The sequence below is a fragment of the Pelodiscus sinensis genome, chromosome 13 (assembly GCF_049634645.1).
Source record: "Pelodiscus sinensis isolate JC-2024 chromosome 13, ASM4963464v1, whole genome shotgun sequence".
Classification (NCBI taxonomy): domain Eukaryota; kingdom Metazoa; phylum Chordata; order Testudines; family Trionychidae; genus Pelodiscus; species Pelodiscus sinensis.
The window spans coordinates 23,929,837-23,955,802 of NC_134723.1; the positions used below are offsets into that span (position 1 = coordinate 23,929,837).

The following is a 25,966-nucleotide window of genomic DNA, read 5'->3' on the forward strand; positions in this document are numbered from 1 at the left end:
CAACTGTTCAGTTTGACAGACCATCCCTTCATTTGAGGGTACGTCTACACAGCAGCGTTATTTTGGAATAACAGACGTTATTCCGAAATAACAAAGAGCACGTCTATACAGCAAGCCATTATTTCAAAATAATGTTGAGCTGGAGGACGTCTTACTCTGACTCCCGTAACCCTCATTTTACAAGGAGTAAGGGAAGTCAAAGGAAGAATGTTCTTCCTTTGGCTTCCTGCTGTGTAGACAGTGCCAAAAGCCACATTAAGCTATTTCGACTTAAGCTACGCAATTAACGTAGGTGATGAAGTTGCGTAACTTAATTCGAGTTTTGCCTTGCTGTGTAGATGTAGCCTGGATGACATAACCACTGCCTCCAAAACTCCGATAGAGTCAATGGTTTTAGGCCTGTAATCATAAAGTTTCCTTTATACCTTAGTAGGCAATTTCATATATTAATCCATACCTTCTCCTTGCCTCCCTCTCATACAAGTCTGGAATTAGGCAGCTTTTCTTGACTGTATTATATAAAAGCTCAAGAAGATCAGAAAGGGCAGAAAACTTCAGCAAACTTCCTGAATTGTTCCTGCATTATCAGCTTCCTCTATGGCCTCCATTGTCTGTCATATCTGGGGCATCTGTCCAGGCTTTTGAATGTGTTACAGATGCCAGTTTCTATAAGTAACAAGTACCAGTGAGAGTGAGGACAGATATCAAGTCACCAGTATGTGAGTGTGTAAAGAAATGAGAGGATGGAATATTAGTGTGGGCTTGGCTATGATCACGCAAGTATTAAGCCTGTGAACATATCCAGATGTTTCCTGGGTCCTGAGCACTCAGGTGAAATTGGGTGCTTCTGTAGTCACATACTTGCCATACTTTCTTTCCAACTAACTTGGCACCCAAATGCTCATTAGAACTTACAGTATGTTCATTTTCATAAACAGAAAAATAATGTATGTCACGCTCTAGTTATTGGTACATGCCACTGTCTGTCTTTGTGGCCTTTACAATCTGTATGGTCTTGTAGTTCTTTTGTGCCAGGGACACAAACTCAGTCCATAACTGGAGAAACATAATGATACCAGAGATGAGAGTGGACCATGGGGAGCTTCAGAGGGAAGGACCAAGGAGAAGGATAAAGAATATGTGGATTGCTTTACATTGTTCACACATATTGCAACCTCAAAATTAAATCCATATATGATACATCTATATATCATAGAATACTAGAACTGGAAGGAACCTCGAGAGGTCATCAAGTCCAGTCCCCTGCCCTTGTGGCAGGACCAAATACCATCTAGATCTCCCTGATAGATGTCTGTGTAACCTGCTCTTAAATATCTCCAGTGTTGGAGATTCCACAACCTCCCTAGGCAATTTATTCCAGTGTTTAACCACCCTGACAGGCAAGAATTTTTTCCTGATGTCCAACCTAAACCTCCCTTGCTGCAATTTAAACCCATTGCTTCTTGTCCTATCATCAGAGCTCAAAGTGAAATTTTTTTCTTCCTCCTCCTTATAACACCTTATGTGTATGTAAGTGTAGAGGGAAGAGCTATTGAGTCAAGATGGAGTATTGCTAAGGCACATGCCATATTTCCAAAGATTAGGACAGGCATGGACTGCTCTAGAGATCTCTATGGGGCTGTATTTGGCTCAAGAGCTGCACTCTGCTCATCCCTTACTTTTAAGATGCATGATGAGGCTTTATCTCCTAGAAAAGAGATTTATTCGGTGTAGCGTTGGTGATGGTGAGTCTTACATTTCGTGGGTTTTTTTCTTAACGCTCTGATTTTGGAGTCATAAGATTATGAAATAATCCCAGTTTTCATTATAAACATATAGTTTCTAGTCCTCCATGGTTACAGAGAAAAGTTTGAAAATGTGAACAGAGTGTGCCACATAGGCTGCAGAACCCAAAAAGCAAAGGAAAAAATGGAAATGTGTAATGCTAAAGTCAATTTCATAATTTATGGGAGGTGTGACTCATGATTTTGAACCCTTAGGGTTGACAACACAACAGATCAATTATTAAAGGAGAAGTAAGTCTGCATGACAAGGCACTTGGCCCCCTGATAGATATGAATTAGCCTGTTTGTAGGAGAAACAAGAATAAGCAGGAGATTTCTGCCTGATAGCTCTTCTTTTCCAGGAAAGCTTTTGGAGGCTGGATTTTTCAGATGGGAAACCCTCTTTAAATCTGAGCAGCACAGCTGGGTTTCCTGTCACCAACCACAAGAAACTTGGATAGGATTCCAGAGTTGTGTGCAGCTATAAATAGTTCACTTATGACGTTCTCACTCTTTTGTCATTCACATCTAGAAATAATGAAGATGGTCAGAGTATATATATTAAAGAGAACAGGATGAAAGGTGGCTTGAGTCACCCAGTTCAACCCAATTAATACCAAGTTAGTACATCAAATCCTTCTGCTTCTTCGCTCTGCTTTGCTCTGGCTTAATTTAAAAAACAAAAAAAACAAAACGAATTTAAGACTGGATTCGCTGCTACATTCCATCTATGCTGAGACCTAAGGGAGAGTGACAGACACAAAGTACCACTTGTTGTTTCCTGGTTCACGTCTGCCCAAAACATACCAGTTGAGGATCAGACTGACAGGATCTCTGTTCTGCCATGTCCTCTTCCCTATCATGTCCTCAACACGTCCTCATCTTTCCCCTTAGGCCAGGAGGTGGAAATCAGCTGTGTAGGAGGTGACAAAGCCAGTCAATGGAGACTTTCCTTTCCACAGGAGCAAGTCTCCATTGGCTTCTCCAGCTGCTGGCAGGAAACTTTGTGCCAGGCATGTGGTACAAAGTAACTTTAGCAGACAGAAGAATCCAATGCTAAGTTGGAAGAGTTGAAGCAAGAGCCCCTGGAGACTGCTTCATTTATCTATTGAATAAGTACAGCATGGGCAGCTGCGGTACTTTTCCCCAAGTCAATGAGCCTTAACCCTGCCCTGGAGGAGATCATCTTTAGGCATGAGTGATGAATTTGGGCTCTGTGCCCATTTTTGATTTCTTTGCTGAGGCTGCCAATTAATTAGTGTGCTGAGGAGTTTTGTGAGGTAAATGCTTGTCCGTAGGAACTGGGCCAAGACTCTAACGTCACACATGATACTAGGTATTGCCCTGAAATGAGCATTCAGAGATGGGCCTAAGGTAGTTAAATACTTGGATCCAGATCTAGATTTGTACTACATCAAAGTTCAAGGGTACCTGGATCTAGATTTTGGTTCAGGCCACTATAAACAAAGGGGCCACTGATGAACCATGACACTCTCATTACATTGGGATGTCTGGTGTGGGGTCTGGCTCACCTCTATTCACTTTTTGGTTACCACTGACCTATGCAGGAGCCATGGAATTGGGAAATGAGGGGGAAGGATTTTGATTGTAATTGAAAAAATTGTTTGTTGAAAAACATTTTAGTTATCACTGATGACAGGAGACCAAATGGAAATAGCGGCGAGGAGTCCTGTGGCACCTTATAGACTAACTGAAGTGTAGGAGCATAAGCTTTCGTGGGCAAAGACCCACTTCGTGAGATGCATGTAGTGGAAATTTCCAGAAGCAGGTAATAGAAATAGAAATGGAAATAGAGACCAAGAACTTGAGAATCAAATACATTTCTTTCATTCATCAACCTTATGGAAAAACCTATAGAACTGAAATGAGATGACACATTTCCTTTGGGGTTTTTTTTTGGAGGACCATCCTTCCTATGTGAATAGAAAAGTGTAACCCTCCCTTAGAACAGTGCACCAAAAGCAGTAAGTAGGGGCCAGAGATACCATGCTGTTAGTTCCCTTCCCAGTATGTGGCCTCCCATCAGTTTCATCTGCCCCCCTCCGCCTCTGAAGTAGATTACACATCACATCAACCAAGTTTTAATTCTTGTCAGCTGGCACAAAAGGGAGTAGAGGATCCTGAAAGGGGGTGCAGCATGACCATAACATCCCAGGGCCTTTTGAAGAGCCACCGGAGTGTCATGCAGCATGCTTTGGGGGCTCTAAGGGTTGGGTTGGCGCTTACAGCTGGCTGACTGCAGCCCCACCTCTTCCAGAAGTGTGGAGCTGCCAGTTCTTCCCATCCCACCCTGCCCAGGGGCCCAGCTTGGCCATCGGGTCCCTTGTCTATTGTATTTCAATACATAGCTGCTCCAGAGATGGATTATTCCTCAAAGGAATCAGGTTCACCTAGAGGAACAAGTAACATGGTAAAGAGTCAGAATTTCTACTCTTGGCAGTGCTGCTGATTCGCTGTGTGGCCTGGCGCACAGCATGACACTCTGCCCCTCCTCTGACAAACAGGGAGAATGGCATTGCCATGCCTGTCTCAATGGGACATGCTGTGAGGAATCATTAGCCCTGGCGGTTCCCACAGGACTAAAATGTATTTTATTGTTTTCTTCCCCATCCAGTGCCACAGTGTCCGACTCAATACACAGTGTCAACGATAGAAAGTAGATTGCGTCTTTAGGGGGGTGTGATCTCACTGGTGAAGAACTCACCTTGGGTGTCTTTTCCTTTCACGCAGACAGGGGTCTACCATTTCACTCTCCAGGTCAGAGAGCATGGAAACAGAAAGAGGAGGAGGGACAGAGATTTAAATAGTGAGGAAGAAGCAGAACCAAAGTGGCTGGGGGAAGTGAGAAGCATCAGCACAGGGGCTTACTTGTGAAAGATGGGCTGGATGGGCAGCTTTGTTGAAGTGTGAAGGGGGCTGGTAGTAATAAGCAACAAGAGGTAACTCACCTCATTCACTGTCAGCGGAAGCCCAAATGACTAACTCTGAGCACAAGTGGATTTGCTGACCCTGCAGATGTGGGAATTCCGTAGTGAAGGTGGGTGAGGGGAAAATTATTATAAGTTCCGCTGGGTCCCTCCTTTACCTCCTCCCCCTCATGTTTCCCTCCTCCTGTTTCCCTCAGTTCCCCCTGGAATGCATTCAGCTTTCAAAGCACAAGTGGAAAAGGGAAGCAAGAAAAACCCCTCTCTGCCTGAGCTTCAAATAAGCAAATAAATAAATAAATTAAATTAAATTAAATCCCAGGTAGTGAGGAGGTTGCTATTAACATGCTCTTGACAGGCAGGAGACTGCTGGGCTGAGGGCTGTCTGACTGAAGGGTTAGGCTGGGGTAGGGGCGGTAGAAGAGGGGGGCTTCTCTTTTCCTTTCAGCTCTCGGCAAGTGGTGGGTTCCCCCCCCCCCTCCCTGGTATTAAGGACATCATCAGAAGCAACATGCAGTGGCTAAGGGATGGCTCAGGAATGGTGAGTTCAGGTAGCTATCTATGTCTTTCTCTTTTCCTCCTATTGCAGTGCTTGGAAGGGGAAATAAGCTTCGGTCCTTTCTCCAGACTCCTTTACTCCCTGTCCTTGAATATCATTGATCATGCTGTAGCCATTTTAGGGACCCTGCATTACAAAAGTGCTGAGCAAAGGAAGAGATAAAAAGAAAGAAAATGACATGGCAGAGATTTGGCAGATTGTGGGGGGTGGCTTTCTGGAGGGGTGTGCGTGGAGAATATAATTTTCCAGATGTTAGCATGCAGTGTGTTGGGTGAAACAGCTGTGTGAAAAGAATCACAGAGGGAGTGAAGAGAACTGGAAATAGGGGTGTTCGTTGTCAGCAGCCTTATTGCAAGTGGAACCTATCGAATCGGTCTCTTCTGTGGCAGATGAGTTGGGGGTGTGTGTGTTTTATTTGTTACTGAACTGTCGCATTCCTGCTCTCACTTGGGTCTGGACTGTAAAACACCCATCTTAAAAGTAAAGGCTTCAAGAAAGCGGTTTAAACTACGACAGCCAATTTACAGCTGTTCTTGCTTCTCCTGACTGGACTGCAGCATTGTGTTGATTTTTTGTTGTGGTTGGGGAAGCCAGGGAAATTCCTCTACCTCAGACAGGGCTATCTGATCAATAACTTCCGGACTGAGAGAAAGAGTTCCTCTTTTCTCCCCACAGACCTCTCTCTCCTATAGAACTGCTTGTGCCTTGTAATGTTATTTGCCTGAGCCCTTTATACACTAGACTTTTTTTCTTCTGCAAAATGTCCCCCTGTTGTTAACACCGTTGCATCTCTACTGAGGGTAGCAGTGAGAGAACTATAGAGTAGACTTGTTCTGAACAGGTTAAACAACACAGTGTTTTAAGCACTGGGGGCCACCTGGGAGCCCTACCGACACTTTGCTACCTCTCCTGGAGCTGAACTGATCTTAGCAGTGGAGAGGAACATCTCAGAAGAAAACCCAGTAGAGAAACAGCCGTAGGTTACCCATTGATCCCAGTCCATAGCTTTTGAGAACTTTCATGTTGGTTCCTCTCTGAATTTCCATCCCCTCTGAGAAATTTTATATAAATTAATCTCTAGAGCTTCATGCTGCCTAAAGATTCTGAGCCCATGATCCAAGCAGAGTATCAGGTAGGGCCAGCTGACTTTTTGACAGACTCAGTGGTATTTAGCTTTTTATTTAATGTTTGTCTAGCACCTGGTACTGGTTCAGGATTTTTTCTTTTAAAATGTCCAGGTTTTCCTACATCCATTGAAGCAAGTGTAATCCTCAATAATGATATTCTCCCTGCTCCAAATGGTGTCTAAGCAACCAAAGTCGCCCAGTGCGAATTTGCCTATTTACATTTTCAGAGATTATCAAGTTGAAAGAAAGCAGTGGAGAAATGCCCAATGTCTTTCTTTCCTCTTTTATTTTACCTCCTAGACCACTACTGTGCTGTGATGGGGGTGGGGTGGGAGATTTAGCGGTTGTGGCTGGAGGAACTTTCTTAATTGATACAGCTAAGATGAAGTGCTTTTACTCCCTCTTATCTGTTGATCTTTCTAACTATTTGTCATCAAGACAGGACTGTTTATATTTTTCAATGATCATTCAAAGCTGCTTTCCCTACGACCCCATCTTAAAAATAAAATATGGTGACTGATAAAGAGCCTATAGTGCTATAAACACAGTCAGAGTGAAAGTTTAGGCAGATTATGGATCCTGAAACACGTTTAACCTGGGGATAGTTCAGTGGTTTGAGCGTTGGCTTTCTTAAACCCAAGGTTGAGAGTTCAATCCTTGAGGAGGGAGCCATCTAGGGCAAATCTGTCAGGCATGGTGCCTGGTCTTGTCCTGATGGCAGGGTCTGGACTTGATAACTCCAGCTCTATGAGAAAGGTATATCTCCATATATTTTTTATAAATATCTCTAATTCCTTCTGAGGGAAAATTAATTCTAGCGCCGTGATTTCTATAGCTTTTTCAAAGGATTAAAAATCTCAATAGTATTGAAATTATTCTATCTATCATTTGGAAATGAAACAGACATTGATAAAGAATAAGACTAGCATATTAGATATTTATGTACCATAATGCCACAGCATGGTGCGAAGGGGCACAGTGCAGGTTTGAATGATATAAGCAATTTAATAGGTGGCCGTCTTCTCTGGATGCTGAATCAAGGCTCCAACATTTGGAGAGGGAGGGCTGTAGTGCTGCCCATGATGTCTTTCCATGAGCTGTGAAGTTGAATTCCTGATCACTTGAGCATTAACAATTCTGAACACTATTCCCTGGACAAGGAGTGTTAACCTAGATGGCTGTGCCAAATTCCAATTCAAATAGTTATATTCTATCTTACTTAGATTCCTCTTGTGGTTCCCCTTTGTTAAGTTACTGTTTACTTCAGTGTTTAAACTATTGGGTCCTATTGCTGTGCTCTGTTGACATACTCCACCTCAGATATAGCTGCACTTCAGTGGAGGCTGAAACAACTGGAATATATGTGGTCTAGAAATCATAATCAGAAAAGCAGCACAGAAATGTAAAATGCCCTTATAACTACTACTGCTGGAGTGAGGTTCTCTATTTCACTCACAGATGCTAAGTTGCCATAGCATATGGTATAATAGAGAACCTCTCATCTAAATGAAACTCGCCCTATTTTCATGAGCATTAAGCCATCAATAACACTTCTCACTTGTATAGAATTAATTGTTTTATGAATACAGATTTAAGAACATCAAGAAAAGTATGTATCAGTTATACCAATTGGCTCAGATTCTACTCATTTGTATTAGTGTAAAACCGAAATAATGTCATTTACTTTCAATAGGATACATAAATGCTGCTTTTTACTATTCTTATCACTAGGTCAAAACAAGGAGTTGTTACACTCATTATTTTTCAGTTAGTCACTTGTACAAAGATACAGATCCATATATTTAACAGTTGGTCACACCTTTCATACTGTTAGTACGTTGTTTTTTATTTCTAAATTTGACACTTAAACCTTGTTACTATTCTGTAATTTTAAGTTGTCGGGTTTTTGCATGTGCTACTTTCTATTTTTTAAACAATTAATCTCTTGCCAATTATGCTAGCTTCCTATGAGGGTATTTTGCATGGTTCATTGGTATTGAGTGGTTTGCTATACTCTGGAAAGATAGGTTTCCAACATTGCAAGCTGAAACTAACTGTCATTGCTTGTGATAAGAATAAGTACACACAGCAACTCAGTAATGCAGGTAAGATGATTGTCCAGGTAGGAGTTTCCTCACTCAGAATACTGATTCACCATGAAAATCAAATGAGTCATTTTAAAGTCATCCACACAATATGATATTTTCTGAAATGGCCCATGACGGATTAAGGAAGTATGTTTTTTTTAAGCAGTAACTGTAGTTATTGAAGAAAATACAAGCTAGTATCTGTAATATATTTGTTTCCTCTTTGAATCTCATTCTAGATTGATTATCTGTTCATGGAAGGCAATACAAAGGATGCCTGCCGTTGGCTTTAAGAGTTTCAGAGTTAGGCCCTTTTAAAGCAGATTGTCACAGCATTTTTAAAAAATACTCAATTGCTGGGTTTTTTTCACATTATCATTAAAAAAATCCAAACTGTTGTAAATCTAGGTGGATACAATGTGAGCTGAAACTAAACAAAAATTAATTGCATGAATAAACATGTAAAATCTTGCAGCTAGTGGAGAGGTCTTCAGGAGTGCAAATCAGCAGCTGAACTTCCACATAATCGTATCTAACTTGTTCTTTCCCAGTTATCAGTATGTAAATCAAACAGTCTCAATGTAGCACAGCCTACACACTCCAGCATTGGAATGGGTTCAATGTCAGGAAAAACTGGCTGTGAATCTGGACAGTTTTCTTTTTCACAAGCTAAAGATCAACTCAGAAGATAAAAACCTCGTAATTCCCATGTGTAGGAGGACAATAGGTTTAGTCTGGAACAGCACTGAGCATCCTCAGCTCCCACTGACATAAAAGGATGCTGAGGGTACTCAGCAGCATGCAGAATCTGGCCCACTGCAATAACATGCACACAGAGAATGAATTACACTTGTCCTGCAGAATGGATGGGGGAACTTGGAGGAGAAAACAGCATGCCAGCTTTCATCGCTGATGCATGCTTCATCCTAACCTAGCCAGGGCCCTTTGTCCAGAAAGAGAATGGGATATTTCAAATCAATTCCCATTCATTTTGGACTTTCATCACAAAAGATTAACACTTGGGTTAAGCAGGCACTGATTTTTGTGCTGTCGATTAGGAACTCCTAAGGGCATGTCTACACAACAGCGTTACTTTGGAATAAATGAGTTTATTCCGAAATAACAAAGAGTGCATCTACACAGCAAGCCATTATTTTGAAATAATGTCAAGCTGGAGGACTTCTTCCTCCAACTCCTGTAAGCCTCATTTCACAAGGAGTAAGCAAAGTCAAAGGAAGAGTGTTCTTCCTTCAGCTTCCTGCTGTGTAGACAGCACCAAAGCCGAATTAAGCTGTTTCGACTTCAGCTACACAATTAACATAGGTGAAGTTGCGTAGCTTAATTCAACATTTGCCCTGCTGTGTAGATGTGACCAAAAGGATTAAACTTGTTTCATAGTGAATTTCCTCCACACATTATTTATTTTCAGAGCATATGTTGGGCCATGATGATTCTACCCGCCTCCCTGCCCCGGGCCGTAACCTACTTGTGGGATAGTTTGTATGTTTCCACATTAATCTCCCGCTGTTTTTATTCTTGTGAGTGCACAACAAACACATAGCATAATCTATAGTTGATAATGCAGTAAATAATAAAACAACAAAGCTGGCATGAGATGAAGGTTGGTCCTGTGACTAAATTGTAGAACGGAGTCAGGAGACCTGGATTCTATTCCCATCTGTGCCATAAAGTTGCCATTTGAGCTCAGGTAAATCACAATCACTTCACCTCTCTGTATGTCAGTTGTCGTATCTGTAAAATAGACATAAAATGATTTCTTCACTTCTCCGGGATGCTATGCTGAATCTATTATTACTATTTGGAAGACACTTTGAGATCTTTGGATGAAAGATATCAGAGAAATACCAAGTATTATTTGTGTAATATCAAACAATGTGCACTCATTATGAAACCAAAAGTGCCAAGCAATTGGTCCATCCATCTGCTTGTCCATCTTATGTCCATCACTGCAGTATTTGACCATAGCTGTTGTCTTACTCTGCACTGACATTTTATTTATTAAGAATTGATTTGCTTGAATGTAGGCATGCTTCAGAAAGACTTCTTGAGAAATCTCTGAATGCTTCACGTTTACATTCTCATATATTGATGACATTCACTTCTTCTACTCCAAAATTGTTGCTTTGGTGATCTTCAATCCTGGCTGCTAGTTTGAACATGACTAATTTTTCAAGTGACTAAGCTGTTAGATAACAAAAAATCATCAAATTGTCTCAGCCTCCAATAGTTTCCTTTGTTATAAAAAGACATCTTGTCAAAAACAAAACAATACTAAAAACAAAACACCCGCCTATTATGTAATCTATTTAAGCAATGCAAGGTGCATAGTATTTGAGAATAGCCTAAATTGCAAATTTTAGTTCCAGATCCAAATTCTGAAATCGCCAGCATGTGAATATGTTTGGATTCTGGCATCTGGCTTCGTCTATGAGATCTGGACCAAATGCAAAGGCCCAATCCTGGTTCAGGCCCCAGTTTAGCAAAGCACCTAAATATGTGCTTAAATTCCGTTAACCTCAATGAGATGTAATACATGCTTACATGCTTTGTTGAAATGGAGCCTCAGATTTTGAACTTCTTCTTCCTCTCCCACAATATTCAGTTCTCAAGCTCCAGATATGGAATTTATACTGTATTTAAAATAACTGTTATGCTAAGAGACAGTTAAGCACTCAGAACTCCAGAAATGCAAAAGCAGAGGCTGCATTCATAGCTTAGCACTATACCATTTGGGTGTCTGCATTGCCATACACTTTTAATTATGTAATTACTCTTTCTCAGATAATCCAATATATTGTCGAAGAACTTTTTTCTGCAACCATAGATGCATGGGTGTCATCTTCTACGTCTGTATACTTGTCCACATCTGCCAAGTAGATATAATGATTGTCGGGTTCTCTTTTCCTCTCAATGTAAGCCCAGAATTTCCCCATTTACTGTAGCCCCTTTCTTGTCATAAAATGTCACCTTTGGATTTGGAAGACGGGGACTCTTGTGTGACTGATGAGGAGGATAATTCTCTGTGAAGTAGAGGAAAATCTTTGTTCTAGGTGGACTACTCTACTGAATGAGATGAAGGACCAAATCCTGTACAGATTTGTACTTGGTGCATTCCCCTGCCTCACTTAATGGGCATTTGTCTGATGTCAGCCAGTGTGAAATATGGATTTTTAAAAAAGAATTGTGGTAAACTTTAAACAAATGCAGATAACATTCTCATGGATAAAACTGCGAAAACAAAACATCCAGTGCCCTGAGACTGGAACTTCTATTTTTTCCTTGTGTATAGGTGTCATCTCATTCATGAGCTTCTTTCATCTGTGGGTAGATGCTTGTGTTCTGAGAGGTGCTTCTAATACCCTGGATTAATATGCAGTACATAAGACTAGCATGTAGCCTAAAAAGATGATGTTCATCCAATTCCCATTGTTCCATAGGTGCTGGCACTATGGGTGCAAGGGATGCTGCAGCATCCAATGGCTTGAAGTGGTTCCTATAATACATAGGATTTAGTTTCATTCTATGGATCCCAGCACCCACCCTATAAAAATTGTTCTGGCATCACTGCACTGTTCATCTTGACAAGGAAAAATCAGGGCCTCTGATAGGGGCAGAAGAAAAACAAGGATCTAAGGGAAAGAAATTCAACTGATTTTATCATTCTTTGCACATGGTCTAATGGCTAGAATGAAGAATGGGGAGTTAGAACCCTTGGTTCTATTCCTAAGTCTGCCACTGACTTGCTTTGTGACTCTTGAGTTAGTTGGAGAATTTTCTCTGTGCTCCACTTTCCTCATATATAAAATGGATGTGGTAATATTTCTTGTACGAAGGTGCGCTCCCTGCCTCTGTAAGAGCCGGGAGGCCTTTAGCCACCCTGCTCTGTTCTGAGGGAGATGCCTATTTAGGACAGGTGTTTGTCCCTGGGAGAGGGTATCCTTAGACCCTGTTGGGAAGGGATCTGATGATTCCTAGAAAGGGTTGAAAGAGGGAAGGAAGTTGGCTTCTAAAGCATTGAGAGAGATACAAGGGGCAGGGTTCCTGCAAACAGCTTTGATTTGGCGTTCCTTTGTGAGCAAAGAATGAAACTGTGCCCTGAAGAAAGATCCTGAACAGACTTTTGGCAGAGATGCTAGAAAAGCGCATTACATTATTGTTATTGGGACTTTCATATTCTCAAACCTTTCATGAGGGAACAGTGGAATGTCATGGGAGGTGTCTGAATTGGACACATACTTCAGCAGTGTAATGCTGTAATGAGAGAGATTCTGTGCTGCAATGGGTCTTATTAAATCATCGCTTTCTGCAGGGATGGTCAACCCACATCCAAGTGGAAAACTTTCTCTGCTCTTGCCCTTTCCTCTGCAAAGCTTATGGTGTTACTTGTTGCTTGTTATTCATGATGTACAGAGATCATAATGTTTTCATTCTGCCCAATAGAGCCAGCCCTGCACTGTTAATTCCTGATCCTCACCAGGCTTTGACAACTGAAAATACTCTATTAGACGTGCTCCTTTGCAGCACTCGAGAGGTGATGCCTTGGCGTTTAGAGAACCTTACTACGTTGTGTCAAAACTGAAATATGTCCTTGGTTCTCTCTTGGTACAGCTTTGTATCCTTCCTGCTTTTGAGCATCTGGCTCCTTCTTCCTCAAGTCCATCATCAGGCACACTGCATATGCATGCTGTAAGACTGCTCTAAGGAGGGGAAATCTATCACAGCTTGCAGCCCTCAGGCTTCATCTTTGCACAATTGAGAGAGGGAACTGAGGCTATGTTTAGACTGCAGGCTTATTTCGGAAGAAACTTTTCCGACAGAGATCTTCCAAAAAACCTTCTCCTTAAAGAGAGCGTCTACACAGCAAAAGTGCATCTAAAAAGCAATCTACTTTTTTGAAAGATAGCGTCCATCCGGTGATTACTATGGATGGAGTGGCCACCAGGGCACCTGTGCTTTTTCCTCTTTCCTCTTCTTTCAAAAGAACTCCCTCTTCCCTGTCCACACACGCCTTTTTCTGAAAGAGGTCTTTCAGAAAAAGTCGTCTTCTTCTTAGAAAGAGGTTTACCAGTGTCAGAAAAACCCTTTTATTCTTTCAAATTTTTTTTGAAAGAACGTGATTTCAGTGTGGATGTAACTGGAGTTTTTTCGGAAGAAGTCTGCTGTGTAGGCATACCTTGAATTTCACCTCTCACATAGAGGGGGTAGAGCTAGCTGCTACTGCCCTCTACAAGCCAAGAGATTCATCTAATCAAAGAAGCAGCACCCTCATCCAAGCCTTACCTATCCCCAAAGTCTTAAATATGTCAACCGATTTAGGATAGGGATGCAAGGACGCCTCTGCCTTTTCTCTTCAGCAGCATGGGGCTTAGTGCTGTGGACAACCTTGCACCCTTCCCCTGTTCTCACCATAAATTTCTCCCATGGAGATTGCTGAGGGGACTGTTATCAAACACTGAGGGAATGTAGCCATGAAGTTGTGCACTGAGCCTTCAGCAAGTGCAGAACACACAAGGGTAGCCTGGGAAAGGGATGGTCCAATGTAGTATTAAGCCAGCTTGGTGCCCACAGGTTTCTGGGCTGTTGAGGGGGCTAAAAGGGACTTGGTATAAGATAAGCACTCAGGGAGCTAAGTGGGGGCAGCTCTTCCTTGGCTGCCTGTGGGCAACTCTGCAAGCCTCGACACATACCCTTGATATGCCCCCTCCTGTTCTTGGTCCTACCTGCACCTTGAGGTAGCCTGAATAAGGCCATCGGTAGCATGTCAATGCTGGGCGTGCACCAAGTATATTCTTCTTCAGTTGGTTGGGGCTTTTACAGCCTCTATACATCAGCATGGGGGGAGGGGGTGTGCTGTAGCATGTGAGAGAATCCATCCGAGTACATTTCCCTATAAAGTGTCTGAAAAAATCAGAGGGAAGGGCTGAAGGTGAGCTGAGCATCAGAATAGGCCATGAGATCATATCTGTTGCAGCTTCAAACCAAACCAGGGGGAGGGGGACACAGGAGAGAAGGAGTTAGGGCAGTAACCCCTCAAAACAGAGACTAGATGAAGCTGGGAACATTTCTCCTATGTACTCCTGTCACGGGAGGAGTAAAAATATCAGTGTTTGCCTGGTGGAAACATGTCACAGAAGGAACAAGAAAGGGCACCTTTCCAACCCAGAGTGACTTTTGTATTGTCCTGAAAGTGAATCAGGTGGGGAGGGAAGGAGAGTTGACTTATTTTAACTTGTTTGGCTAAACCTAGAACCCACTGGAACCCTTGCCTATAATGGAAGGTGAAGCCAATGAATGAACCCTGAGCAAGGATTTCCCTCTACCTCCCCCAAGCTTGTGCATCACCATACACCAGTGGTCAAACCAAGCAAAATGAAAATACCAAAAATATACCAACATGTCATCTGAAGTTCAAATGGTGTATCTATATCTGTACAGCGTAAAAAACAGTCACAGCTACCTACTGAAGAAACAGTGTCTCCACAACTGAAAGGCAGTTCCTATTGTTTGTTGGTCAAACTTTTCCCATTTATTGAAGCTACAAAAGATAGCTGCAGGTGCACCTCTTGCAAAAACACCCCCCCCCCCCAAAAAAAAAACCCTTACAAACAAGGAAAGTTTCCTGCTGCTACAATTGATAAAATTGGAGGAGCTTGGTTTGCCAGACCAATCAGCAAAACCAATACTGAAAACCATGTGAAAAGGCCGCAAATCACCAAACCTCTGGACTGCATCAACATGCAGAAAGCCTTAAAAGACAGCCACTATGAAAGCCAATTGTAGAAACACTTTATGAGGCTGGTAATGTTGGAGACACAACATAATTTATGCAAACAAACATGGCTGTCACATCTTACTTTCTATTTAAGCAAGAGACACCATAGCCTACAAACTAAAGGCCAGTGTTAAGTTCATTGATACTTGGAAACCTGAGGTAGGATGCTAGTTCTGAACAAGACCGGAAAATGCTCACTATCTTTCTGCAAGAAACTCGATTAGCTGGTTAGAAGCATGCGGAGCAACAGTGAAAGACTCAGCAATTGAAAAAGTGAAGAACTCTCTCACCAAATTAAAACAAAATTATAAACATGGCAGATGAATGCACAGATGCGATGAAATTGTCATCACATATTGTCATTTCATACGTTATCTTGATGTCAGTGACAGGCCAGTATATACATTTCTAGATGTTCAAGTTATAGAAGACGACAGCTTCATCTGTACAACCCACATCTGAGAAGGTTAAATACTTGTAAATTGGACCCCAAACAGATGGCTGCTTATGCATTTGATGAATCTTCAAACTTCTATGGAAGCCATGGTGGAGTACAAACTTTGCTCAAAGAAAATCTTTCCTATACAAACTGCAGCGGGCATCTTTACTTCAGTACCCAGAAAGATAATGGAGCAAATAATTAAGCAATCAATCTGCAAACGTCTAAAAGATAATAAGATGACAGCATGGATTTGTCGAGAACAAATATGTAAAAGAATCCCACTCTAATAGCTTTCTTTGACAGGGTAATAAGTGTTGCTAATAAGGGGGAAAGTGGTAGATGTGGGATATCTTGACTTTAGTAAGGCTTTTGATACATTCTCACGTTAACTTCTTGTAAACAAATTAGGAAAATATAACTTAGATGGAGCTACTATGAGGTAGGTACATGATTAGTTGGGAAAACCATTTCCAAAGAGTGGCTATCAGTAAGTTCACAGTCAAGTTGGAAGGGTGCAGTGCTTTTTTGTGATGGTACAGCCTGGAACGGCGTACTGTCACCTATTTTCCCAGCACACAATAAAGAAATGCCGCTCTACTCTGCACTAGTTAGGCCTCAGCTGGAGTACTGTGTCCAGTTCTGGGCATCATTTTCATTTCAGGAAAGATGTGGAGAAATTGGAAAGGGTACAGAGAAGAGCGACAAGAATGATTAAAGATTTAGAGAACATGACCTATGAAGCCAGGCTTCATGAACTGGGCTTGTTTAGTTTGGAAAAAAGAAGATTAAGGGGGGACATGATAGCGGTTTTCAAATATCTAAAAGGGTGTCACAAGGAGGAAGGAGAAAATTTGTTCCTCTTGGTTTCTGAGGACAGGTTAAGGAGTAATGGGCTTAAAGTGCAGCAGGGGAGGTTTAGATTGGACATTAGGAAAAAATTCCTAACTGTCAGGGTGGTCAAATATTGGAATAAATTGCCAAGGGAGGTGGTGGAATCTCCCTCTCTGGAGATATTTAAGAACAGGTTAGATAGACATCTGTCAGGGATGGTGTAGACGGAGCTTGGTCCTGCCTTGAGGGCGGGGGGCTGGACTCGATGACCTCTCGAGGTCCCTTCCAGTCCTATTATTCTATGATTCTATGATTTTCCCCTGCGTACCAGCAGCTGTTTTCCTGAGGCGGCTTATCTCCAGATGGAAGCCTGCTTGTGACGTGAGGCGTTTTTTTCCCCCGGCTCCTAATGTGGTGTTTTGTCTGTTAAAGTGGTCACTGTTTCAGCCCTCAGTGCATCCTTTTTTTTTTTTTTTTTGCTCAACAAGTTTGAGCCTGGAGTACCGGCACCTTTTTTTCTTCTTCCAAATAAGCACTAGAAGGGCGTATCAGGTAGGATCCTCCAGGGATTGATCCTGGGTGCAGTTCTGTTCAATAATTTCACCAGTGATTTAGGTTTAGATTTAGAATCTCTTGGCTCTGTGTCACAGACTTAGTACTGACAAGACCATTAGTGACTGGACTGGAAGCTCCTACTATTTGATTTCTAACAGTGCTTCTTACATCTATCATTTTAACATAGCTTGTAGTATCTCAAAAGCACAAAGTTATTGTTACCAGCGACTTGTGATTAAGATTTAAATCAAATTGGGAAGTTTCACTATCCTTATTCTAAGTTTGTTAAATACATCTCCTGTAATATGTTGCTCTTCAGTGGGTACATAAGAAAGGCCACACGGGGTCAGACCAAAGCTTTGCTATCCACAAAGCTTATTGCCCTGTCAAAGAAAGCTATTAGGATGGGAGCTTTTTACATGATTTGTTCTTGACAAATCCATGCTGTCGCCTTATTATCTTTTAGATGTTTGCAGATTGATTGCTTAATTATTTGCTCCATTATCTTTCTGGGTACTGATGGCCTCTGCAGTTTGTATAGGAGAGATTTTCTCTGACCAAAGCTTGTACTTCACCATGGCTTCTATCTAGCCCAGTATTCTGTCTGTTGCCAGTAACCAATGCTAGATGCCCTAGGGGGAATGAACAAAACAGGTAATCATCAAGTTATCCACTCCCTGTCGCCCATTGCCATCTCATGACAAACAGTCTAAGAACTCCATCCCTGCCCATCCTGGTAAATAGCCATTGATGGACCTACCCTCCATGAATTTATTTAGCTCTTTATTGAACCCTGTGATAGTCTTGGCCTTCACAGCATCCTCTCATAAGAATTTCCACAAGTTGACTGTGCATTGTATGAGGAAATACTTCCTTTTGTTTGTTTTAAATCTGCTGCCTATTAATTTCATTTACTGACCCTGGTTCTTATATTATGAGGAGTAAATAACTTTTCTTTATTCACTTTCTCTACACCTCTATCATATCCTTCCTTAGTTGTCTCTTTTCCAAGATGAAAATTCTTTTCTCATATGGCAGCCATTACATACCCCTAATTTTTTATTTTTTTTGCCTTTTTCTGAACTTTTTCGAATGCCAAGATATCTTTTTTGAGATAAGGTGACTTTATTTGAATGCAGCATTCATGATGTGGGCGCACCATGGATTTATAGAGAGGCAATAAGATATTCGCTGTCTTATCCTCTATCCTTTTCTTAATGATTCCCTGTATTGTTTGTTTTTTTGACTGCTGCTACACAGTGAGTGGATGTTTTCAGCGAACTATCTGAAAGGACTCCATGATTTCTCTCAAGTGATAACAGCTAATTTAGTCCCCATTATTTTATATGCATAGTTAGTGTTGTACCTTGGTACCTTCGGTGGTCTGGACTGTCAGTGTCAGTGTCATCTGGTCAGGGTCGTCCTGGCACGCTCCTGACAGGACCTCTACTCCGTTGATAAACTTTCGGCTGCGTGCGTAACAATCGGTACTCCCTTTATCTAGAGTGTCAGACCCCGTGCACTTGGGTCAACACCAGAGATCTGTGAGACACCCCGGAAACGATAGATGCAGGCAAGGTTTGAAATCAATCAAGCAGGTTTATTGTCAAATGTGAAGCTCTACCAGTTGGTAACAGAGATCAGTACAATGTAACACCACTGGGCACTATGGCCTGCATTGACAAGGTACCAACACCGGGCAGGCCTATTGCCATATATCAGATATTAACAGCAGGTAGTCAAAGTTAAGCTACTGTGCATTCTGTAAGTTTAGGCAATGACACCTGCCGTTCAGGCGCCTAGTGCGCCCCCCCACAAGGTCGGCCGGAGAGCACCCTCTGAGGTGTCCTTTTATAGACAAGTACAAACAACTGACATCATTTCTTTACATACCAGTTTACCACCCTCTGTTGCCTAGTTACCACCCCTCACCTTATGGAAGGGGGGCTTACTTACTATCCTTCATGATGTCAATCTCGACCTGGTCCTGAACCTAGGTCGGTATGTGCATTCGTTTTTAGGGAGTCTTTGTACCAAGACATGTCTTATTAAGATGTTCCATTACTCCCCTTTGGCTTACAGTCTGTACCTAGTGCCTCCCTGTGTCCTTCCATGCTCAACCTAACTTACACAATCACACAATTATCAATAGGGCTTCTTTCTTGGCTCCTGTGTTACTGAACTAAAGTCTTGCTCACTAGATTGCAAGGCTTGTTGCTGTTTTCATGTTACAGGTCTCTATTTAGGCCTGCTGACTCCATGTTGCTGACCCTCAACTTACTACAGTTAGGATTATGTTTCCCAATACGCATTACTTTGCATTCAGCAACACTGAATTTCATCTGCCATTTTGTTGCCCAATCATCTAGTTTTGTGAGATCCTTCTGAAGCTCTTCACAATTTCCTTTGGACTTAACTGTCTTGAGCAGTAAAGTAAGGTAATATTTATTGGAGCATGTTCTATTGATGGGAGAGATAAGCTTTTGAGTTATACTGAGCTCTTCCTCGGTTTGGAAAAGGTACGCAGAGTGTCACAGCTAAATACAAGGTAGAACAAATAGTTTAGCACAAGTTGTTAGCCCGTGTTCTGTGTTGTACACCGTTATAGAATCATTGAATGGTAGAACTGTTTCCTTAGCTGATTTATGCCAAAAGAATATGTGGTTGATTGTGAATTCCTAATGAAAGCCATGTAACTATACTAAAAACACAGTTATGGTCTGTCTACCTGTCTCAGGCTCTTAGATGGTCCCACCACCATAGTTTTTGAGTTTTTGAGGTTCTCACAATCTTTGTGAGACACAATTATCTGTATATTACCAATGGGATAACTGAAGCACAAAGTGATTTGCCCAACTTCATATAGGACGTCTGTGGCAGAACAGAAAATAGAACTTGGGTCTCTAGAGTATCAGGCTGGGCCAGTCTTCCTCTTGCTATTGGCAAATGTGGAGACAATAGATATTTTAATGAGAACCGAACTACTGGAGGCTTAACTCCCCATGGCTTGAGCTAAAGGGAGGGTCTGCTTTAGCTGTAAGTCCACTACAGTCATGAGGATTATCCCCTAGTGTAGGACATGATCTTGGAGATATGATCACATGCCTTAAACTAGTTTAAGTTTAATTTAACATGATTGTGGTTGGTATGTTTCATTTTTCTCTGTGTTCAAGTTCAAGACATTAAAAAAAAATTTCTTAGTGGCAGCTACTTGGACCAGTCCTTATTAGTATGGCCCATGTGACACCTCCAGAGTTGGCTCCTGCTTCTGATACTTAGATACGCAGGCCCACCAATGAGTGGGAGGAAAAGAGGGCTGTTGTTGTGGGGCCCAATGATATAAAGAGGGAGTGGTGGTGACCAGAGCCCAAGGTCCTTTAAATGGTCAACGGAGTGCCATGCTGTGCACTCTGGGCAGCACTGAGGACTGCCCGGGGGAGGCATTGGTGCTCTCTGGACAGCGGTAACGGCTGCTTAGCCCCAGCTCTGCCCAAAGCCCTGCCCCTTCGCAGATCTGTCTCCCCTGCTTGGCCCAGGATCCTGATGAGGCTGTCAGCGCCACTAGAGATACATCATCCTTGAACCCTATTTGTAAATTGTGGTTGTGAAGGCTCCTATAAGTGTCCATGTATGTTCTCTCTCTCGCTGTCTTCTAAGGTTATGGGTCAGGTGGCCCATGAGGAATTCAGATTTAGGTTCTGGGGTTCAGCACAAAGAGAATGACATGACTGAATCTCTTCTCTTGCCTGTGCTCCTGCACATTTGTACCCTTTTGAGTCTCCTGCCAGAGGTGGCGTTATAATATCTCAGGGCAACAGAAGTAACATGCCAGCTCAGATCTTTAATGACTAGGATCATGTGATGAGAAAAGGCGGGTCAAGAAAACTTGGGCCACATCCATTCAAGTTAAAAAGCCTAGCATCTTTCTGAAATCTTGGCAGTTTTTAATTTTAATAGACAAATGTACTCATTTGTTGCACGTCATCCTAGTCTCCGTGCAAAAACTTCCCGAGTAAATTCTCAGGAGTAGATTTCCTGGAATGCGTCGAAGACCAGCTCTGATTTTCACATTTCAGCATATAACGCATTGGCAGGGTTTCTGCATTTGTCTTCCCCTTACTGCCATCAATCTTTTGCTTTTCAGAATTCACTGACTGTAGAGAGGGGATAGGAACTGGGAAACAAAGGTTTGTAGAGTTTCCTGTTAGGGATCTGGGGGAGAAAGGGAGGAAAGAGAAGGCTGTTCCCTGTTTTTGTTTTCTCAACTTTCTGGATGGTGGTAGCATAAATAAAGTTGCTACACCCCCTTTTCTCTTTACTCCAGTCTTCTGTACAACTGTGTTCATGATTAAGGTATAATTTAGTTCTCTGTGTAGAGAAACCTAATCGAAATGCAGCATGTGCAGTATCAAGGACAAAGAGATTGTGCAATAAGGACATTTATGATTTGATGACATATGTGGTGCTGTACAGAACCGAGAAGAGAGAGTCCTGTATTCTTCAAAATGTATGGTCTGTTTTTCAGTCCTGCGTGAAGATTTTAAATAATAGTGTGTGGGTTGTTCCTTGTTACAAGAGGAATACTAAGCACTCTGCTTCTCTGCCTGTGACATATAATAGTCTAGTCTCCGGTGGGCTGTAATGTGTTGTTCTAATTTCAGTTGTTGGGTTTTGTGCACAGGTGGCTGGATGGTGTTGGTGACTTGTGAAATACAGGAAGTCAGACTAGATGGACCCCTGCTTCCTTCTGGCCTTAAGCTCTGTGACGGCATGACACTATTGCTCTCCTACCCCTCCCTCAAGCTAGCCTCCTAGAAATGATGCCTTTCATTCAAAGATTAAATCCACAGTACACATAGTGCCTTGATCAGAGTTACTCAAGAAGCCTGTGGCAGTCTGAGAATTATGAGGCACAGGCCTGTGCTCTCACCACTAGACCACACACTCTATTCTGTAAAGGGATGTCTTTCTGAACTGCTTTAAAAGCAGAGGAAACCCTCCTGCTCCGCACTGCCATGCTAAATGGAAGAGTCATTTATGGTTCCAGCTTTTCCTTTGCATTTGACTGACAGCCAAGTTCCCTTCACTGCCTGGTCACTGGAGCTGATTAGTATGCGAAAGGGTCCGCCTCGCATTGAGAGATGCAGCAGCAGCAGCAGCAGCTTGCAGAGCTGTCACACTCACACAGGCTTATCTGCACTGGGTTGACGAATTAAAAAGCAAGCCAGCCAGCAAGGAAGGGAACGAGAGAGGGAGAGGGAGAGAGAGAACCTTGCAGCCAGCATTTGCGGGTTTTTTTTTAAAGAAGGATTTTGCGTCTGAAGTGATCACAGACTGTGATGATGCTTCACTTAGCAGGCTTCAGAATGAGCTAGAGGCAACAGATAGGGGGATAAACCAAACAAAAAAAGCAGACCAAAACCAAATACCAACCAACCAACCAGGAGCAGTTTTCTCCTTTATTCTAGCATGGTGGATGTATGGACAGTCTTACAGAGCAGAGGTTGACATCTCCAAATCTACCAGCCCCACATCTTGAACACTACAGTGTTCTGCATTGCACCATGACCTTGGATGTTCAAACGGTGGTCGTTTTTGCCGTGATCGTAGTGCTATTGCTTGTGAATGTCATACTCATGTTCTTCCTGGGCACTCGTTAAATGGATTTTTTCTCCTGAGCTGTTGGGGGCTACTGCCACTAGCAATTCAACAAGAGAGCAAGAGCGAGCGAGAGAGAGAGAGAGAGAGAAAGGAGAGAGAGAGAGAGAGAGAAAGAGAGAGAGATTTCTTACTGAGGGGGGAAAACGCACTGAGCTTCAACATGGCCTCGCTGTGATATGTATGACGTTGGTATATTATCTCTCCGTAAATCTTTTGTCATGTCTTGTCTTTTAAGTATGCCTGTAAGTGTAGCTGCTTATTGCCTGGGTTTTAAATGTGATAAATAATAATAATCCATTCATCTATCTCTTGGTTACAGATAGATAGATATAGCTGTACATTCCTAGACAGAAGCAGAGTACAAAAATTGTTAAATAAAATAAGCAGTGGGTGTGTTATTTTGGTTCTCTTAAAAATACAGACTCCTGTTAAGAACAGAATAGGGATTTTTTTTGCTCAGAATTGCTTACAAGCAATTAATATCTAGTGTCTCTAAGAGTAACTATGTAGGTGCCAGGTGAGAGATGGTGTGTGTTTAATTGAATCTAGCACTGGACATTTTTTAAAGGTGGAGAAAATTCCTAGCCAAGGAATTAATGTTATGCAATCTTTGCTAAAATAACATTCAGCCACAAAAAGGGAAGAAATCTGACTGATTGATTTATTTCTGTTGCCTTGACAGTGTGACTCGAATACTCAGTATTCAGCCCAGAAGCCTCCAAAATAATTCTATGTTCCCACCAGTTTATCATAGCTCTTTTCTTTGGACATATAGCAGAGAATGAAACATAACTAGCCGGACTCTTTTTCCCCTTCTGGTTTATGTGTGTTTCATGTCTTTGCAGAGTGGGAAGAAATGAGAGATAAAAAGTAATGTATGTTTTGTTTTCCTTTGTTAAAGCAACAGATGCTGTGGTTTTGGTTTGTTTTGATATTTTTTCTAAAAATATTATTTAGAGTTCCTTTTTTTTTTAAACGTACAAATGAAAAATCTTTGCCCTTCTCAGGCATAGCAGCATTCCAATATGGACAGTTTTTGGCTACTTCATTTACATTGATTTTCTTGAAAATGAAGTGCTAAGTTACATATTATAGGCTCAATGAGAAGGTGTCCACTAGTTCCAAGTCCTTCCATTAAGAGATGTCCAGAGCTAAATGAAATTGTTTGCTAGTTAGGTAACCGTGATTTGGGAGGTGGGTTTCAATGCACAAAGTTTCGTAGGAATACAAAATGTGCTTGGAAGAATAATATTGTTTCTACATGCAAATCTCATACACAGAAGCAGTGTTTCTGTCTGAAATCTTGCTCATTCTTTATTATTTCTACTACAGGAAAAGCTCTAAGCTTGCTAAAATTAAACAAATAAAAATTACAAATAATCACAGCATGTTTTGGAAATGTTTGCGTCTCACGATAATATTAACTGGGAGTGTATTTCTCTGGTGATATAGGCAGTTCAAACTAGCTCCATCTGTCTACATGATTTTTCCCATGTATTCCATTAGCTGCAATAATACATAGCCACATCTATAGAGATATAGATGTATATACACATATATATCCAGATGAGTGTGTCAGTTACAAATTTAGTGAACAGTTTTATGTAGAGTTAAGCGTATAATTTATTGCAAAATGTCAGAATTTGAATTTCAAACAGATGCCGCAAATCTGACACTTTCAAACCTAGCTTTAACTGCAAATACAGGGAAGAAAAAAAATCACTAAGGTCAAATGTAGCATTCAGCCACATAAACCAGCCGGAAATATTTAATCAGTATAGCCAGTTTTAATCCATATTTGATTTATTTGTCTATGTATAATAAATCCATAAATTGTGACACAAGTCCATAGCAGCAACTCTAGTGCCTGCTGGCTGGCTAGCTGGCTGTCCTTTTGCTCACTTGTAGCTCTACCCATGGAACAGGTGATTGCTTCACTTTACAGAAGACTGAGTGGGTCTTCTTTTAAAAATTCATCATGATGATGGTCTGGATTGCTTAACAAGTAGAATTTGCCTTGTTTTCTATCCTAGCCAGCTGCTGTTAATACATGTATGGGTTGGAAACCTGTTGGAAAGATTGAATGAACATAGATGACCATGAGATGGGAATTCTTTATCTAGGATTTTTCCTCTCAGAAAACTAAGAATCAAACAGCCCCTCTACTCCCCAAAAATTGATTAGAATAAATAATTTTGAATCGTATAATTATTTAAAGGAGTAGGGGAGGAAACATAAAAAAACAAAATTAGGGAAAGGAACAGAAAGATAAAACTGGTCTTAACTATCTGGATTTTTTTAAGGTTAGATTTTGGCATGAAGGTTTACCTTTAAATAAGATTTCTACAGGGAAAGCTTGGTAATCAATTTGTATTTCTGTCTAGTGCAAGTCACATTCCTTAATGCAGTGATTCTGGCTGACATTTTGCATTCTGGAAATTTGTGTATATATGACAGCGTATGTTAGAGTATGTGTGAGCATGCTAGTATTTGAAGGGTCTGTGTTTGAGTATGTTAACTTGCATGCTACAATTTTGATTCCATCAGTGGTATGGTTTTGAATTTTGTGTTGCTAGGAGATTAAAATGGGGGTGTAATGTATGAAATGTGCCAAATGAAACACTCAACTCCAATAATTGTAGAGTGATCACTAGGTATTTTTTTTTATTTCAGTGTATCTAAAAAAATAAATTTGAAACTTGGAAATAGGAAAATAATTTCAACTTAAATCTTCTTGAATTGTATTTGCCTGAAGGCTAATGGAATCAAAGAACGTTGATATAAATGTAACGATCTGAAGATGAAATTTTAGAGTAGAAAAGTTCGTGTGTTATTTAATCAACATTGTTCTTATTGTATGGATAATGTTTTTTCCTAGATGTCTGGATGGGAAGTGGGAAGGCATTAGGACTGAGTCAATTTCCCTGTCCCGGTCCCCCCACCCCCATCTATTCCTTAAAGGCCACCCTTTCAAATGGGCCTCAACCCAGCCTCTACTGTCACATTTTGGTGATGTTGCAACAGCAATTCCGCGTTTAAAAATATATATAATTCAGCCATCAAACTGCCTGAATTGCAGGTGCAATTAGCTAGTTGTCCTTATTAAAAAGGAATATATATCAGAATACACCATATTCATTGTCTAAGCCATGAACACTTATAATAGTGAAGTGGTGGTGTTT

At 41.4% G+C, this 25,966-nt stretch overlaps 2 protein-coding genes across 10 annotated transcripts in view; both read left to right on the plus strand.

Annotated features, from left to right (window-relative positions):
- ARHGEF9 (Cdc42 guanine nucleotide exchange factor 9) overlaps positions 1 to 25,966 on the plus strand; it is a 419,582-nt gene that overhangs the window by 219,978 nt on the left and 173,638 nt on the right. The window contains exon 1 of one of the 9 annotated variants that reach the window (XM_006136162.4): positions 22,866 to 22,962. The exons of the other annotated variants lie outside the window; for them this stretch is intronic. The gene's annotated coding sequence lies outside the window, so the exon portion shown is untranslated. Of the gene's footprint in view, positions 1 to 22,865; positions 22,963 to 25,966 lie in introns of those variants that run through there. 9 annotated transcript variants of the gene reach the window in all.
- Positions 20,157 to 22,783, plus strand: LOC142831223 (uncharacterized). Its single transcript, XM_075940854.1, has one exon. It carries the CDS (start codon positions 22,604 to 22,606, stop codon positions 22,781 to 22,783), a length of 180 nt encoding a protein of 59 aa, XP_075796969.1. The 5' UTR covers positions 20,157 to 22,603.